The sequence below is a fragment of the Solenopsis invicta genome, chromosome 7 (genome assembly GCF_016802725.1).
Source record: "Solenopsis invicta isolate M01_SB chromosome 7, UNIL_Sinv_3.0, whole genome shotgun sequence".
NCBI classification, from domain to species: Eukaryota; Metazoa; Arthropoda; class Insecta; order Hymenoptera; family Formicidae; genus Solenopsis; species Solenopsis invicta.
The window spans coordinates 10697629-10716039 of NC_052670.1; the positions used below are offsets into that span (position 1 = coordinate 10697629).

Sequence of the window (18411 nt, forward strand, 5' to 3'; positions counted from 1 at the left end):
ACGGTGCTAGAAATCGTTCCGAGATCTCGAACGGAAGGAAAATTGGCCAATCGCATTAGGTAGTTGGCCGATTATTTCAAGACGATTGGTTAATTCTCTTTTTATTCGAGATCTCGAACCTACACGTGGACAAAAGAAGAATGAAGCAAATGATGCAGCCATCCCCTCCATTGGCTATCAAAAGGCTCCGTTCTAAACTGGCTGAATTGGCATGGGCATCGCTGGTTCTCGGTTCCCGCCAGCACCCGTCAGGTTAACCGGTATCAACCGGTATTTATGTTTTACGAAACTTGTGCGGCTTACACTTAATTACGGTATCTCGTTAGTTGTGATTTGTTTCTGAAACGTCGCCCTTAATGTGAAAAAGATGTCTGAAGGTAATGGCATCAGAATGTGTCTAGTAACACGTGGTAAATTTAAAATGAGTGTCGCGCGACTAATTTAACCTCTCAAACCTCTAAACAAATTTTTCAATCATGTTAAACCCGTTTTTTTTTAACTGAACTTCTTGCATAGTTCATCTTTTTCTCTTTTTTAATAAGATTTTATTTTTATATACTTATTTATGTTTATTTTACTATTTATTTTTCTATTTTTAACCATGATTTCAAAGTGTCTAAAAAGAGGTGTTTCTTTTTTATATAGATAGAGGAGCAACAACAGAAGATATGTGGACTCCATACAAAGAACTGCAAAGTCTTGTTGAGAAATATGTAATATCAGTCCCTGATATTCAAGATCCTCAGTATCATGAACTCACAGAAGCTTTGCGAAATCATAGACAAAATTTTCTTACTATATTAAAGAATCCAGTGAGTATCTTTTCTTAATTCTTGTTATTAAATGACCAATGAACTATCAAAATTAATATATTAGAATAATATGTATGCTACTTGAGCCTACTAAGGTCAGAACTAAAGCTAAGTTTTAAATTTATCACTTAAAAACCCTGTTCAAAGTCAACAGTAATATGTTTAATATAACAAAATCTTGTAACAAAGTGGATAAATAAGCCATTTTTATTTAAAAAAACATTGTAAAGTTTATTAAATACATTATTTTGTGATTTATTACAAATTATATTATTCAATTTACTAACTATACAAAAAAAACATACATTGATCTTTTGGAATAAGTATACTTCTTTATAAATAATGTACATATTAAATAAGGTTCACTTCCTTTATTGTTGTGGCCATTGTTATTTATTATATGTTGCTTGCAAAAGATGATAATGATTTCTAATGATGCTAACTTTTGAGAAGCTAAAATTGCACAAGTGGTCAAGAATTTCCAGAATTTACAAAATTAATTACTGACAAAATTAAAGGTAATTATAATATTTAACAGTAGAGTAGACCATAAGAGATTTTATTTTTATGATTAATAATTATTTTAAAAGTGATTTGAAAGATAATATTTCCTCCTTGTTATTTGCAATTTATTTTTAAGTTTTATTAAAAATACAAATATTCTATATAGAAGATAATTTTATTTTCATGAGTGATTGAAATAAACATTTTATTCTCACTTTATTTATTTTAACATCTTCATAAATAGAATTTGTAAAAAATAAGTTATGTGAACCTTATTTGGCTCAGGTACCTTATTTTACTAATAAGTTTTACTAAAAAATTAATATAATAAATATAATGTTAAATATATTACAGTGTTTTAGTTATGTGTTTACATTAATATTATATTTTTCATACATCAGCCAAAAAATATGAAAAGTCGCGAGGAAATTAAAAAAGGAGTAACAGATGGTATTACACTACCCGGTTTGGGTCATCAAATATTATCAAAAGAGTTAGTGGATGAAACTCTTATTATATCAGATATGTATGACCTGAACGAGTTCATGGCACTGGATCTTCTCTGTACGGCTCAACTTCAAATGCCGCACCATCCAGGTTTAACGCGCGGTTTAACAGCTGTTCTTTTGTATTACGATGGAAGAAAAGCACTGACATCAGTATTGAGGACCTTAGTGCACACTCGAATTGGTCACAGCTGGGCAGTGGATGCACCGATTGCTCTTACAAGACATATTACAGACTATACAAATAAATTGCAAGAGGATGGCTTATTAAATAGGATTTTATCCTTATTAGAGGAAATGGATCCCACTAAGGTATTCCATGAAGAAAGAAATAAAGAGAAATCTTGTACAAAATACATTACTATTTTTTTTTTGTAAAGATTTATAAAATGTAAATATATTAATTTAAAAAATTAGCTGGTAATATTTTAGCTGATAATACTTTTTATGTATTAAATATTTAGATTACTAATCTCTAAAAATTATTTTAAATAGGAACAAGACTTGCTGCAACAAAATAGAGCATTAGGTGGAGCAAAACATCATCAGATGGTTATGAAGCTTTACAATGACACACGACAAGATCTGGCTGATATTTTGTACTTATGGTCCGCTCAATCGTCACTTCCGAATATAATCCTATTTCGTTTATTATCTATATTACAAACACGTCAAGTAGAGTCCGAAGCGGGTGAAGGAGGACCTGACAAAGTTACACTTGCACTCATTATGGCTGTTTTGAATGCTTACAATTTTAGTTTCTTACATAGTCGCGAAAATGGCGAAGGTATATATTTTGTTACTTACAACCTATCAACATAAAACTTTTGTATTAATTATAATTTTATTTCAGAATTAATTAATTCAATGCCACTAATAACGGAAAGAGAAGCACTGGAAGAACTGAATCAAAAGTTAATATCCACTAACATAAATTGGGAGAGTGCTGGATTGCGAGGAGTGATACAGTTTGCTTTAGCCATAGCTATGATCACCATCAAAACAACTGCCACTCAATTTCAGTCTCAAAACATCACCGCGGAAGATGAGATACTTCTAGAAGCAGCTCTAGCTAACAAAGCCTTCCATTTTATGGCCGAGGTTTTGCTCAAGAATAGTTGCATACATCAGGAGGAATTTTATATTCGCTATTTTCACACATTGATCTCTGACTTTATATTATTGATGCCCGTTAAAGTCAAAGAATTACGTAGTCGCGCTGATGAATCTATGCGCTTGATTCAAGCATTCCAACAGGAAGGCATCGAACCTCCGATGAACCTGGATAATCATTTTGAATATTTAATGTTGATGGTAGCAGAATTGTATAAGGAAGATCCATTGAAATTAAATTTGGCTATGGATTATTGGTGTCATCATACTGATACGACTCATGTATCAGCTCCCGCGTACATCAGTCGCCTGCCATCTAGACAGGTTGCCTTATTTAAATTTATACGTCTTGCCGGAGAGATATTACCAGCAGGTTTATTTGTTCCTTATATGAAAATGATAGCGTCTCTCGCCTCGTCGCCGCAAGCAGCTAGATACGCATTTAATTTTTTTAAACCAAACGGTAAGTGTAATTAAGTGTATGTAAGCAAAATATATTCATATTATTTGTTAGTTGTTTTATAGTTTACATGAATGTTTGTTGTACAGGCTCATCTGGTTCAGCGACTATTTCATGGGATCATTTCTTCAATTCCTTAAATCGATACTATTACAATTTGAGACAGGAATTACCTCCTAGTCAGGATACAGTATATAGACAAAGGTGTCATCCAAAGGGAATTATGCCTCAGGAAGTTAAAGGTCTCGAAGCAGTGTTGCTAGTTGTCCAAGTGATAGCCAAGAACGACGAGATGTCGAGAGTCGCGATATGCGACCATCCGAGTTGGAAAGTTTTACAGTCTTTGATCGGCTTGGTGAGCTGCGCGATGCCAATACCTTTGAAGGGCGTACTAGTGAGAACCCTCGCGGCACTGGCCAGATCACCAGAAAGCTCCTCCATCGTTTGGCAAAGTTTGGAGGCCGCTCAGTTTCTATCCACTATACCAACGACGAGCAGTTACCAGCCGAGAGGCGTGCAAACGGAATTAGAAGAGATCGAATCTAGAAATGAGGAGTACCCATTGACACGCGCCATGTTGGAACTATTAGATGTGCTCACTGATTTTCCAATACCACGTCTGTTGGGCGTGGGCCAACGAAATCCAGGATTCGATCCGTATCTGCACTTTATTATTAATACTGTCTTCCTAAGGTTTCACACTCGTTTGTACAAAAATCCCGCTGAGAAGTGGGAGGTAGCGGAAGCTTGTCTAAAGATATTCTCGAAGTTAATAAAGCAGTACGAACCGACTATTGAAGATTTTGTGGGCTGCAAAGTTGAGTTGCAAGGCGGTGAATCCACCCTAGTCAATTCGGCTCCAGGATATCATTTAATGACACAATTGCACACCAATTCCGAACTATTACATGTGATATTATACATCTTGGACGAAGGCTGCCATCTGTTCGATACCTACGATAGTTTTCTGGGCAAGAAGTATCTCGAAAGTTGCAGCCTTTATTGCTTGGAGATATTGGAACGTGGATTAAAGATCCAGAACAATTATATGGCGCAGTTAACCGCCATACCATCCACGAAAATTATGACCGCGCTGTCGCGCTTGCTGCTCGGAGTGAATTCTCGCACTGGCAAACCGGATCACATGATTAATATCGTCAAATACGTTTCCTACAATTCGTGGCTACCGAAACAGGCTTTCGTAGCAGTTGGCGTTATTCACGGCGTAACTAGCGAGCCTGGAGCGGACTCTGAATTGCTATCAACATTTACAACAACTTCTACTTTAGCGACGAATGTCAGGCACGGTTTTGTCGAGTGCCTAGACACGGATAATATCCCGGAGGAAGACGACGAGATAGTTAGAGTGGATGATCAGAGCAGGCAGTCGATTGGAAACTGCAAAGAAAGAATTCTACTTTTGATGATGCACAGTATCACACGGCCTGCACCTAATCTCGCCCATTACTTGCTCGGCTTTGAAATAACGAAGGACATCAGGAAGACCATTATCCAGCAACCGGGAATTCTCGGATTTCCGCGTACTTGCTTGCACTCTATCCTGGGCATTCTGGAGCAATCTCTCGAGCGCGGTCGCGACAAAATAACCGAAGCTTGCTACTGTTATCTCCATACGTTAGCGGCTAATAGCAAAACGTCGGCACCCGTTCTCAGATTTTTACGTACTACGAGTAATCAGGACTTCGTGCAGAGACATCTTTCGAAATTACCGTTTCAAGGACCGAATAGGTCGACCGAACTCGGTTGCATGTCTTGGCTATTAAAAATAGCGGCTATCGAATTGCGAGTTGCTGGTGGTAGTTTGCAGACTTCTCTGATTCATCGGTTAGTGGGAAGTTTCAGTCAAGACAAGGACCAGATTGTACCTTCGCAGAAGCTTCTAATGGATCTCTTGCACTACATCGATTTCCAATTGTACCTGGAACCCACAAAATCATGGGAGTTCTTTGATCCGTCGCAAATCGAGATGGTACTGGGTAAATGCAGCATTCCCGTCGCGTTGATGGGCGGTCCGTGGCTGATCGACATTAGGAAGCTGCACTCTCTCATCACCGAGGAACTGACGGTTACGCAGAGCAGCGCGACCGCCACCCAACGCAAGCTCATGCAGCAAGAAGTGAAGTCTATACTAGCGCACGCATTGAAAAAGAATCAAACCAAAGTCCTATCCTACGCGACTGTTAAGTTCGTAGAAGGTTGGTGCCAAACCACGGAGATACTTTTTTCCGTTGCAACGAATCAACAATTGCCGGTGGCTCAACGGCAGAATCTTCTATTGAATTTGTCGCACGATTTGCTACAAAAGATGACGTCCTGCGAAGCTTTGAGCGAAATTAAAACGTTAGTATCTGGCACGGTCCTAATGCTACTGGTAAACTTGCGAAACAGTTTTGTGATTCAATCGGACAATGAATTATTGCCATCGTCACCGTCGAATACAACGATGATGAAAATTATTTTAAGTCATATTTTACAATGGATCATAAATGCCGGCGCGTCCTCGCAGAAAGTCGTGACGCATCTTTACGCAGCTCTATTAAACTTCTTAAGTATCGTTGGCTTGGAAAAATCCGAGCACGTAAGCGCAATGGACTCTATGTACATTAGTCAATTGGACAATTCATTGAACAAGCTTATGCCCGTGCAGGAACGTTCGCAACGTTACGCGACGATTCAGGTCATCAACAATTTCGGAAATCAGCTAATGGACATTCTGTGCCACAATTGTTCGGGTGGGCACGACGTATGCAAGATGCTCGCGTTGTCGTGCCTGGACAAGATCTTGGAATTGGATTACGATAACGCGTGGATGATCTATTTAGCGAGCAGAGGCTACTTGAAGCATATGATAGATAGTCTATTAGAATCGGACAGTCTGCTACGATGCATGCTGCAACCGGAGCCGCAGACGATGCGGCCTTTGTACCTGTACGAGGCGAAGATGGCGATCTTCTGTAGGATGGCATCGACGAGATTAGGCGCCGAGAGCCTGTTGGAGAACAAAATCTTGTCCTGTATGTCCAGTATGTGCGCATTCGATCAGCACCCTGACGTGCACATAGGCTTCGAGAGTAGCGATTATTCGTTTATACCTTCGGTCGGCCAACGCTATCAGCAAATTTTCTTACCGGCTTTATATCTTTGCGACGCTTTGTTCACCACGCTAGGAACAGAGAATCAATCGTGCGCCGTGCAAGTCTGTGGATTTCTACAGAGTCATAGGGACACCGTAGAAATGGCCCTAAGGAACGCATTTTCGCACGCCAACGTGCTCTTCTTGAAGGAGATTGCGTGTCTCACGGGAGTAATATCTAGATCCGCTAATATAGGTTTGTACAAGTATAATATAAGGTGAACTATTTTTGGTATATTATTATAATTGTATTTGCTTATATAAATATATAATCACGTTTTTCAGATATGTACAAACTTGTGGACGAGGAATTGGCAAAAATAAATATAGACGATTACAAATTGGAGAGCAGCACTGGCATGAGAGAATTGCGAGCGCATCTGTACCGGTTACAGAAGTTGATGCTATCGTTATTAAACAAATTTCAATTGCAGTCGATCCCGATAAATCACAATTATCAGCAAGCTGACGCGAACCAGCAATATATTTCTTGCATACAAATAGTCGCCAACGTCATGTTATATACACGCAATCAAGTAATGTAATAGTATCTGACCTGTTGGAGATATTTAAATGCCTTTTTTCGAGTTTTTAGTGGATGAATTTCTATTTTTATCTATGTTTAATCTTGATTTAACTTTTTATCTTTTCCTAGTCCTAAAAATTAGAAAACGATAAAAAGTAAGTACATTGATAGAAATAGACAATATCTATGTACATGTTCCGATACAAATAATTTCAGATGCAACACAGTCGTATGGATCAGAAAATACGGAACGTGCTATTTGAGCCTCACTTAACGCCAAAGCCCGGAAGAAGACAGGAAAAATTGAAGGACACCTCTGGTGGAGTGTGCTTGGGCACAATTGTCGAACAACTGGTTTCCGTGACAAATTTGCTGCACATCGAGTTACCGCATCTCGATTCCCTAATAAAGAAAGCTGTGGTGATAAGCGATATGAGTACAGCGGAATTAAAAAAAGTAAGTACTATTTAAATCTTGCAATGTTGAATTTACTATTCATATATCAATGTGTATTAGAGGTTTAATACAATTGATTTTATTGACAGTACATGTCCGACAACGAAGTGGAACTCGATATAGGAAAGCAACGAATGCTCGTCGAACAAAAATTAAATCGTTGGATAAAGGATAAGCGGCAAAGCATAAAATACTGTTCTCTTATAATAGAACACACTTTGTATATTCTCTGGAGTCACTTAGATTTTTATACCATGCAGATCATATCACGGCAAACTCAAAGAGTGCACGGTTAGTGAAATACGATTCAATTTTTTATTCATAAATATATTTATGCACATACAAATAATAATGATAAGAGCGAGTGGGACTATCAGTCTGTATATATATGTTACCTAAATTTAAAGTTTCTCTATGATTCCCGCTACTGATTATGAATTTAAAAAATCCATATATACGAGATATATGTAAATTCAAACTTGTAACTTATATGAGTTCACTCTTACACGGAGCTACACGATATTCCCATATAACATGCACAAGTTTTTAAACATTTAATATTGTAATATATTTGTTTGTACAGTATCTTCAGGTGGCATCGACGAAAGTATGATAGAATGGAAGGTTTCGTCAGAAACGTTAATGGAATTGAAACAAGGACTCGTTTCTACATTTACAGAGACTTTTATCACACAGTTGTTGGACACGTCACACAATGAATATGCAACAGTGGATCGTAGCTTTATCGAAGCTCTCATAAGACGAATTAAGAGATTGTTACAATTTATAATTATAAAATAATGAAGAATTAACATTTGTGTCTACATACATAGTTTCAATTTTAATTATTTTTTTTATTTCACTTTGTATACTACTCCATTTGTCGTTAATCGCAATTTTGTTATGCAGAATAAATATGGGGACAGTATATTTATTATACTAGAAATAACGGAATCGATTAAAATTTGGAATCCTATACAATCGATTTTAATATATGTAAATGAAGATGAAAATCATAGTTGCTTCAAATTGTTCTCTTTTGCATCTTTTGCAAAATATGTTAAATTTCTACTATTATTCTTCTTCCACGCTCCTTTTTTCTATATGACATGTATCATGCAATAAAATATGTTCTTGTAAAATTATTTATTACATTGATAATATAAACAATACTTTGTAAAAATATATAATAAATATAGAATATTATATCTCAAAGTATAAGTATATAAAATTTTGACTTACATATTTGTTATATATATCTATATACACATATGTACAAGTTTATAACAATTTTATAAGTACATTTAATATTCGTAAAAAGATTTGGTTCTATTCTTTTTAAGAAGCGATTACAGCTTCATCCCAAGGACCATAAATATTATCTTTATATTTTTGACACCTAATATACCAGAGTGGACAAACAAAATGAATGAATATAATAGCGATAATAAAAACGTAGGAAAACGTTTGTGAAACAAATAAGAGCAAATATATGGTGCCAATTGTCAGAATAGCTGATACAACAATTTTATTACTTATTTGCGACAGCAAGTAAGGTAACAATACAAAGCACTGAACTGAAACTGTTAAGAGCGAAAAGGCATGCAACGGAGACGCTAATCTGGAGGCCAACATTAACGAGCCGAAGATCGAGGAAGTTATGGACAAAGAGTCCGAGAGGAAAATCGGCGAAGATCCGTACTTGCTAAATATTAAATGGGTCAGGAACATCGATATCGTCATAGCGTAAATCGTATCGGTACTTATCGTTTCTGTCAAAGTTTTCAAAATTGGCGATAATATGTAACCAAACGTTAGAAATATTAATACTGTCCACAAATCCTTTGTTGGTTTCACAGGTCGATCAAATACCTTTACATTGTACACGAAATATCCAAGGATCGTTAACACGCTTCCTGATATTACAACAACGTTCGGCGTGGTCCATTCGTTGTTCAACCAAATAAATATTATGACGAAAAGTACGACGACACTCAATCTCGTAGATATGCTAGCACCCAAACTTATCGCTTCTATCAAGGTGACGTTATTCGGTTTTATATTTTTACGCAATTGCTCTAAGAAGGAGCTGTCCGTGTAATTGTCTGGCAGTCCATAGTTTTCATACAAGTTCTTCTGCCACTGTACTTCTTTCATTATGAGCTGGATATCTTTAAGAAAATTATCCAAGTTTTGTTCCTATAAAATTTTAAATAAATCAGTAAACTGCCTATTAATTATGAGCATTTGTAGTATTAATCCTGGAATTGTTAATATTTTTTCTACAATGGTGCTACTCTGAGTGAAAATTTACCTATATAATTAAGAATTTGTTTACATTTTTTTGTCTTTATTGCTAGGAACAGGTCACAAGTAGTTACAATAACTAAATCAATACTATTTTAATGTTAAATATCTTATCAAATGCTATTTTAAGCTATAAAAATTTTACTTATGAAAATCGGACCAACTATAAGTTTGAATTAGCACATAGAGAAAATTCACCAGTATCATTTTAAGAGTTAAAATTCCATTAGTTGACAATAATAATAGACTGCTTACCGTATCTTTCATAAGAAACCGCTACCAATTTGACTGTGTACAGAACACATTGTTAACGTAATCTGATATTAACGACGTGCATTTTGTACATTATAAATCAAATTATCATCTTTCAAATTATTTAAGAGTGCTTATATGCTTTAGAGAGCATCTATAGATTTTATCAATGGAAACCAAATGGAATCATGTTTTATCAAGATTTCTTAGATTTCCGACAATAGAATTAAACATTTATCGAATATGCTTTGATAGTGTTTACGTTATGCCTGGTTATGCCTTCCTTTCGTTAATCCCGTTAATCTGCGTTAATCGCAGCTAATTTTTCCTACAACGCTTCGAAACTCCCGTAAACTAGTGATGCACATCCATTCCGGCCAGAATGGGAACTACGTGTCACAACCATTTTACAACCCGCCGTTAAAAACAGTGTGGATTTTAGCACGGACAACAACCCACATCCATTTCTCGAGAAATGGATGTAGGTTGTTGTCCGTGCTAACATCCATTTTGCTGTAAATAAAATCTGACGCGTATCGCGTGTGTTGCATCCACAACAAGGATCGAGAATGTGCACAAATGATTAATTACGTCTACTTTCGCGTAATTTTTTATTTATTATAGTCTGAATTATTTACATTAATATTAATATTAATACATATCAATACCCATACAGCACAAAACTTGCAACAATATTGTTGCAGCGTTGCAGCAATGTTACAACGTTGCAGCAATGCTGCAACAATATTTCTGCAGCCTTCTGTGCTGTATGGGATACGTTTATGCCCATATTTTGCATATTCATATTTTTACTTAAAAAAGATGTTTAATAGTAACAGAGAGAATTTGGTTCTTTAATAAAGAAACATTTTATTTTCCGCAGTACTTAAAAAATAATTGTAATTAACATTGCATCATATGATGAAGAAGAAATAAATTCCACGAATAAATATACCATTTTTTTATTTTTACAAAATTCTTTATTATTGAAATGTCTTCAAATTATGCTTTTAAAAAAATAGGCTTTTTTAATTTTTTGGAATCTTAATGCAACTCTCTCTCTCTCTCTCTCTCTCTCTCTCTCTCTCTTTCTCTTTTAACGTAATTGTCCTTTGTTTAAAATAAATCGTAATGGTAATAAGGAACGAAATTTCTCTCGAAAATTCCTGTGCGCTCACCCACTTAAGTCACGATTCCGGTGAATGTTGCTTGACCTTCGTGATCTTATAGAATCCGAGACTAATAATTCGGTCGCGGGAATCTACGCGTCAAACCAATAAAAAAATATTCCGTTACTAGGATTTATTCAGTACTTTCCTAGCGAAGGCCTCGTTTAAAATTATAAATCGTTATAGCTGCGTTTATTTTTCGGATCAAACTCTTACGAACGGGAAGATACTGCTCCGACTATGTAAATCGTTTCGGTAGATGTGAGAAGAAGTGTGTATGTGTGTGTGTGTGTGTGTGTGTGTGTGTGTGTGTGTGTGTGTGTGTGTGCGCGCGCACGCGCGTGTGTGTGTGTAGAAAAATTTTTCATTGTCGGTAGTGTCGACGATTTATTTTTGAGGTCATCCCAAAACAACTTGGAAAGTTGATATTTCACGATAGTAATGGCATAGTTTTTGTATGTTTATTTGCATTAAAAATAGGTACAACCGAGAAAACCAGAATTTTTAATAAGTGCATAAATTTGATCGAGCAATTCGATCGTAGTATGCATCGAGCGGGTCCATTTACTGCTAAAGCACGCGATCAGGATCGTGCGCGCCTAAATAAATGTATAAAAACTTTGTTTTAATATCTCTAGATTCAAAAGTAAACCTTTTATATAGGTTGTACTACAAAACATTTAATTCAGATTATGTATAATGTACCATGGAAAACAATTGTGCTTGTTCTTTCTCGTTGTTATTGCAACAAAAAAACAATCGGATGAAACAAAAAAAAAACTAATTCTATTTAAATTTTGTATAGTTTACGTTTCGTAAAATATGAATAAATACTTTAAATAAATAAATAAATAAATATTTGAATGCTGTTTGTTTCCATTCAAGTATCTAATGCTCTTTTCATTTACAACTGTTCACTAGCATCAGTAATAAATAAAACCTGTGCAAAGTATATTTTATTCTTAAAATCGTATTTTTGTTTCTATCATATCATATTGTTCTTGCAACAAGCTCAATCACATTATTTTCATGAGAGCTATTTATTCTTAGATTAAGAATTACATAAAATCGAAAGTGCACACTTGACTCATATTTGAAGCTCACTTGTTTCGCATTTATAGGCAACGGTGCGTGAGAGCTCGGATCCTAGATCAATCAAATGACGGAAATAAATGAAGCAAGTTAGAATAGTAAGTGAAATATTATATTCATAGGGCATGCCTCCACGAATTAAAATTATGGATGCGACAATAAAAGTACGGAATTATTTTCATGTGGACTTATAATTTCACGGAATTATTATTACATCGCGACATAATTTTATTATTATGCCTTTATATAACTTTAATTCATGGAATTTTATTATACCGCAACATAATAATAATTCTGAATTCCTATTGTCTCAACATAAGTTTAATTCGTCGAATTATTATTATGTCGCGATATAATTTTAATTTGTCAAATTAAAATTATGTATCTACATAAAAATAATTCCGTATTTTTATTATGCCGCGTCCATAATTTAATTGCTATTATACGCGGACATAATTTTAATTATTTATTCAAGTTCATAATTCTTTTGAGACAATTATTTTTTAAAGCATTTATGTTCGAGAATATTTCTTTATGTTAGAAAGTAAAGCATTTTTATGCTATTAAAAAATATATATAAAACGGCTTGCCATACACGGCCACAACGACAAACCAGCTATGCACAATTTAAATTTATAATTATTATGACTGCTAAAAATCAAGTGAGACTAAAATGTTTCGTCGATAGTATATTAATACGGTGGAGTGCTGCGACGATTTTGGTCTGCATTCCGACCTCTACCTCTTCCCCTCTCCGAGATTGACGAAAAATTGACGAGAGAAAGGCTTCAACACAGAGAGGTAAAAATTAACGCTTCACTACCGTGCGAACTGACCTAGCAGAAGGACGTAATACTATTTGTCCAGGAAACAATCCAACAACGCCACTCTCCAGAACATTGTGAGTCTTAATATACCAATAATTATATCGTGCGTACTATACGTGTATTGCGTTGCAGGCTTATTCTACAAACTCTTAAGAGACGTTTGCGTGTTCTTTGTTCTTATATTCGAATTATTGGGTTTTTTTTTCAAATAACGTTTAATGTCTGACAATAAGATAGTACTAATAAATAAATTTTTATGAAAACATTAGTCGGTAAATTTGCCGCAAAAGCGGCATTTAGTTATTTGGCGTTGCTAAAGAGAACTACTGTTGTCTGTTGTAAATCAACCATCATTATATATTTTCCGTACTAAAAATGATAGGCATATATTGGAATCTAACGAAAACGATTGAACACAACCCACGCAACACAAGGACGTCCTTTAAACGTCCAATGGACGTCGCGGTCTTGACGTCCAGATGACATACCAATTGTGTCTTGTAGACGTCTAGGAAACGTCCTTCGGACGTACAATGTACCGCCTTCTGACGTCAAATGGACGTCATTAGGACGTCTCAGCAGGACATAAAAAGGACTTTTATGGACGTTGTTTGGACATTATTTTATATTGCGCGATTAGGACTTTATTTAGTAAAAAATGATATTTATTAGTAAAAGTAGTATTAACCCTGCCGAAAATGTGCGATTAAAACCGATTAAAAAAAAAAGTAATCCGAATCAATCGAGATTTCTGCACCGAAAATATGGTGTAAAGACAGATTGAAAATATTATAAAATCGGAACCCAGATAGATTTATTAAACCAGAATACATTAATATAAAACGTTATAAATGTTTAATTTACAAAAAAATATTTCTTGTATCCTTTTCGTTAAAAAAGACTAAAAAAAAGATTAAATTTGAATTAAATATTTAATTTTTGTACAAGATTAAATAACAATACGAATTGTTATTTACATGTAAAAATTATAAAAATTTATGTGGAACAGCGTTCCACACACACGTCACATTTGAAAAGACTGAGAGCGAGTATTCGTCTCGATATTACAACAAACAGCTCCTAAAAGTCTTACTGAAGTTATGAGCTGGAGAGTCGGCCGCGGTGGCGCCTAGATATAACGCCCGTGGCCGCATTCGACTCACGAGAAGATCTCTCGCGGCGTAGCCGCCTAGCGGAGGTGCCAGCACTCACTTGTTAAATTCATTTTAATCCGAAATTACAGGATTTCATAAATTATAATTAAATCGAATTTTAATGTATACATGTATTTGATTCACAGAATCATGTAAACAGATATGATTCTGTAAATCAAATATATACAGGGTGATTCAAAATAACCTATTGGTCCCGAAGCTGGCATATTCGTAATCGAATTCTGAGACGATTTTTCCTTTTGCAAAAATGTGTCCGGAGCTTAGTTTTCAAGTTACAATAAGAATTAGTTAGCGTATGACGGGTCAGGTACAAGTGGTAGACAGGGGCGGCGCGACTCACTGTTACACGCGGGTGTTTCCGTGGGGCACCTCCTGTGCTCAAATGACTGACAAAAGTACATGGACAGCAAATTTCTATTTAAACTTTCTTTCTCTCTCTCTTTTCTCTCTCTCTCTCTCTCTCTCTGTCAAAGGATGGTCACTTTGCTCGTCCTGTTCGACTTTACAAAGGCCTTCGATACGGTCTCTCACGAGCTCCTTCTTCGTAAGCTGTGCTCCTTCCGCCTGTCTCCCTCCGCCTGCCAATGGGTGCGGTCCTACCTTACGGGGCGTCACCAGCGCGTGCGTGGCCCAGACGGCTCCTTCTCGTCTTGGATGCCTGTTCTCGCCGGGGTCCCCCAAGGCTCGGTTCTCGGCCCCCTGCTCTTTTCACTCTTCATTAACGATCTCAGATCCGTCCTAAAACATTGCAACCACATCCTGTACGCGGACGACCTTCAAATTTACATTCACTTTCCACCTGCTGAAATTGACGCCGCTCTCGCTAAGGTCAGAGCGGACATTGCCGCAATCGAGTCCTGGGCCCAGAACAACTTTCTCATCCTTAACGCTCGCAAAACCAAATCCATGCTCCTGGGGTCCTCTAAATTCATCAACAGCATCCCCTCCTCTCGTATCCAACTTCTAAAGTCTGTACACCTGATATAACTGTCGGACGTTTTCTATTTTCACTCTATCTCTTTTCTTGCAGATAGTTACCGCTGTAAATAAATGTTATTAAATACAACACGACACAAAAGACTAATTGCGCTCATTGTAAAAAATTAATAAAAATTAAACAGTTTGTGTAAAATATAAAGATTAATAGTATTGAATAATAAAATAATATTTGAAATAACACTACAAATATAAATATCGTAATAAATTTTACGGTAATTTTAATAATAAAAAATAAAGTTCTTAAAAATTTAAAAAACAACTATTGATATACAAGAATTTTTTCCAAAACAAGAAATAAATAGAATTATTAAGTCCACAAATCATTACAGAATATTAATTTTTTGTAAATAAAAAATTATTGAAATTTGAAGATATTTTTTCATTAAAAATGAAAAGAAAAAAATAGTTAAGATAGTTAAATTGAATTAAATAATATTCATTGATTTTATGCTTGAGCCACGTGTTGGTGTTTTTGAATGAACTGACTAAGACAATCTCTACCGACAAAATGTGAAGAAATAAGTCATTATTTTTTATGCAAGTTTCATGATAAATATAATAATTTATTATACACAATTCTTATATTATACAGTTTTTAGATACACATAATTATTTATTATTTTATACATTTCAAAGTTAAAAAACTAAGAGCTAAAAATTCTATTTGATTTTTTTCATTTTTTTCTTGTTTTTGGTGGCGTTCAACACATTGCATATGTTTCCTCCAGCCTTCGATTACTGTAATAATAAAACAAAACATCATTGTTTATTGTATATACCAAGAATTTTGTGGCAAATTAAGATAGCAAATTACTATCATCAGTAATCGTTCAATGTTGTTCTTACCTTCTAAATCGACCCTTCGATGATTCTGCATCTATCATACATTCCTGTATATTCGATGGATCATCAGAGCTGACGAGTAACTCGGAAGACTACATATACATTTTCGTGGATGACGGGAAGCGGAAAATCTTCGGCTATGACTTTGAAGTCCATATTACTTTCATTGTTACTAAAATAGAAAATATAAATGTTACTTTGATAATGTTATGCAAAAAAAGGAATGTATTTTTCAGTAATTAATACATCAATTATTATTTATTCATTTTTACCTATTTTCCGTTTTTGGTAACAATAATGTTGGAACTGCACTCGGCAAAAGCGACTGTCTTCGAATGTCCATAGGAGGTCGAATCTTTTTACTTCTCACAAACAAATCTTCTGTGAAGTGTGCTAAGCATATATTTGCTGAAAATTCAAATGACAGAATAATAGTTAAGTTAACTAACAATTAATAAGTTAACAATTGTCTTAGTTTACATCAAGCACTTGATGTGTGCTATGTAACTTCCTATTAAATTATTTTAATTTCGACAATACGTATAAATGTATACATGATACGTACATTTAATTATCTTGAAACATATTGTATCAGTTTAATATACTATTCTTTAAATTTATTGCAAAAGTTAAGACAATTAAATAGAAAGTTGTTAGTATATATATTAAGTAATTGGTGTTAGGTTAGGTTGCTCTATTAAGATACGAATATTTACAATATTTTCTTTTGGAACAGTATTGGAATGTTGTGTGTGTGCCTGTATGTGTAATACAAATTGCAATGGAAATAATGTCATTACAAAAAATTGGCTAATAATATTTAATAAGACTTACCATTCTTAATATTTTTCGGCATAAAACTCTCTCCGATTCTCTGAATTCAGCCTTCACGCATTACTGCATTTTCCGGAAATCGGAAAAAGCTTACTTGCGCCGGCAAGTACGTTTCGTTGCAATTTTTACACGATTTCACTACACAACGTACCATTTTCACTTTATTTTACAATAAAGTTTAAAAAATAACCTCAAAGCACATGTTGTTACTATGGACGCTATGAAGCAAAGACACTGAAATTGGAGCAATGACGCTGGCGGCGCTGGTATGACAGAAAAAGACGCAATGCACGCACTCGTACGTGTGACAAAGATGCGACCATCTAGGTTCAGCAACTTTCCGACATTAAATATTTCATTTTTTCACAGTTGGCAGCCTTCAGGAAGTTGTTTCATATTTTACCACCTTTACACTATTTACTCTGCACTTGATCGATAAACGCGGAACTACGCGACGAACAGATAGACAAGCGTGCTGGACATAAGAATGCAAACATTTCATGTATCTTTTATGATGTCATTATGACAGCAAAAAATTACAAGCAATTAAATGTTGCGATTATGCTGTCATATTGCTGTTATATAATTTATATGTTTCACAATATAGCAATATGTTGCTATTTTACTACAAACGCATAACTGCAATTATATATGAAATATTTCCAGTAAAAAATTATGTTTTATTTGTATTATTTGTGAGAACAATAATTGAGCAATCTATTCGATGTATGTTAATTTAGCATTATATAGTTGTAATGTATATATGAGATAGTTGCATTTTTATGCTGCATTAAATATGCATATTATCAGTCAAAGTACACAACATTTTGTTGAAATAAAATATTGCATATTACAATTCAATTATAACTATAGGTATCTAAATATTTTTGAATACATATTTTTGAATACATAAAATTTTGGTATTATGCCATCATTTTGCTGTTTTTCATTACTTTTAGAGAAATAGCAATTATAATATAAACAATCGGTTATTGATTTGATACTAAATTTTTTTCTTTGTATCTTCTCTTCTAAATAAAAAATCGTTAAAATCCGTGAAGTGCTTTTTTGGTCGCATTATTATCACGCGGTGTATTAAAAGCACACAGAACATATATAATAATTGTCAAAATTGTTGACCGCTTTCCGCGATGCCGATTGGCTGCGATTGAGATCGCGCGCGCGCGACAGTCGACAGCTCGCGTTTTGACGAGCGGTGAACGGTAAGGTCAGAGGTTAAGTGCATGGTGGCCGTTGGTGAGGTTGTGTGTGTAGTGTGTGCAACCGCTCTAGGCAAAGGGCCTGGTTGTTCCACCTTTTGGTAAGTATCAAGTAAATTTAACTGTCCGCGGATCGCAAGGGTTTACTTATCATTTAAATTA

General features: G+C 35.0%; 2 protein-coding genes, 1 long non-coding RNA gene and 1 other non-coding gene across 4 annotated transcripts in view; 2 read left to right on the plus strand and 2 right to left on the minus strand.

The window, feature by feature from the left end:
- Positions 1-178: 178 nt before the first annotated feature.
- Positions 179-8376, plus strand: LOC105205022 (nuclear pore complex protein Nup205). Its single transcript, XM_011174315.3, has 10 exons — positions 179-377; positions 646-812; positions 1718-2134; positions 2318-2609; positions 2676-3398; positions 3485-6745; positions 6835-7085; positions 7292-7531; positions 7621-7822; positions 8115-8376. The coding sequence occupies exons 1-10, from the start codon at positions 368-370 to the stop codon at positions 8330-8332; spliced, it is 5781 nt and encodes a 1926-aa protein (XP_011172617.2). The 5' UTR covers positions 179-367; the 3' UTR covers positions 8333-8376.
- Positions 7836-10490, minus strand: LOC105205023 (phosphatidylinositol N-acetylglucosaminyltransferase subunit C). The gene is made up of 2 exons (XM_011174316.3): positions 10094-10490; positions 7836-9730 (listed from the first exon to the last, which is right to left on the minus strand). Exons 1-2 carry the CDS (start codon positions 10103-10105, stop codon positions 8870-8872), a joined length of 873 nt encoding a protein of 290 aa, XP_011172618.1. The 5' UTR covers positions 10106-10490; the 3' UTR covers positions 7836-8869.
- A 5545-nt stretch (positions 10491-16035) lies between these two features.
- LOC120358329 lies at positions 16036-16482 on the minus strand. The gene is made up of 3 exons (XR_005575290.1): positions 16468-16482; positions 16199-16367; positions 16036-16090 (listed from the first exon to the last, which is right to left on the minus strand). It is a non-coding gene; the product is annotated as an uncharacterized LOC120358329 (long non-coding RNA).
- Positions 16483-18113: 1631 nt separating this feature from the next.
- Positions 18114-18411, plus strand: part of LOC105199268 — a 32192-nt gene continuing 31894 nt past the window's right edge. Inside the window, exon 1 of the transcript XR_005575289.1 lies at positions 18114-18350. This is a non-coding gene — a transcript (ABC transporter G family member 23). The remainder of the gene's footprint in view (positions 18351-18411) is intronic.

Excerpts from the sequence above, each read along its gene's own strand:
- LOC105205022 (XM_011174315.3), top strand. Across the intron at positions 7,086-7,291 it reads TGTTATATACACGCAATCAA|ATGCAACACAGTCGTATGGA; the intron begins GTAATGTAATAG and ends AAATAATTTCAG. Across the intron at positions 7,532-7,620 it reads GTACAGCGGAATTAAAAAAA|TACATGTCCGACAACGAAGT; the intron begins GTAAGTACTATT and ends TTTTATTGACAG.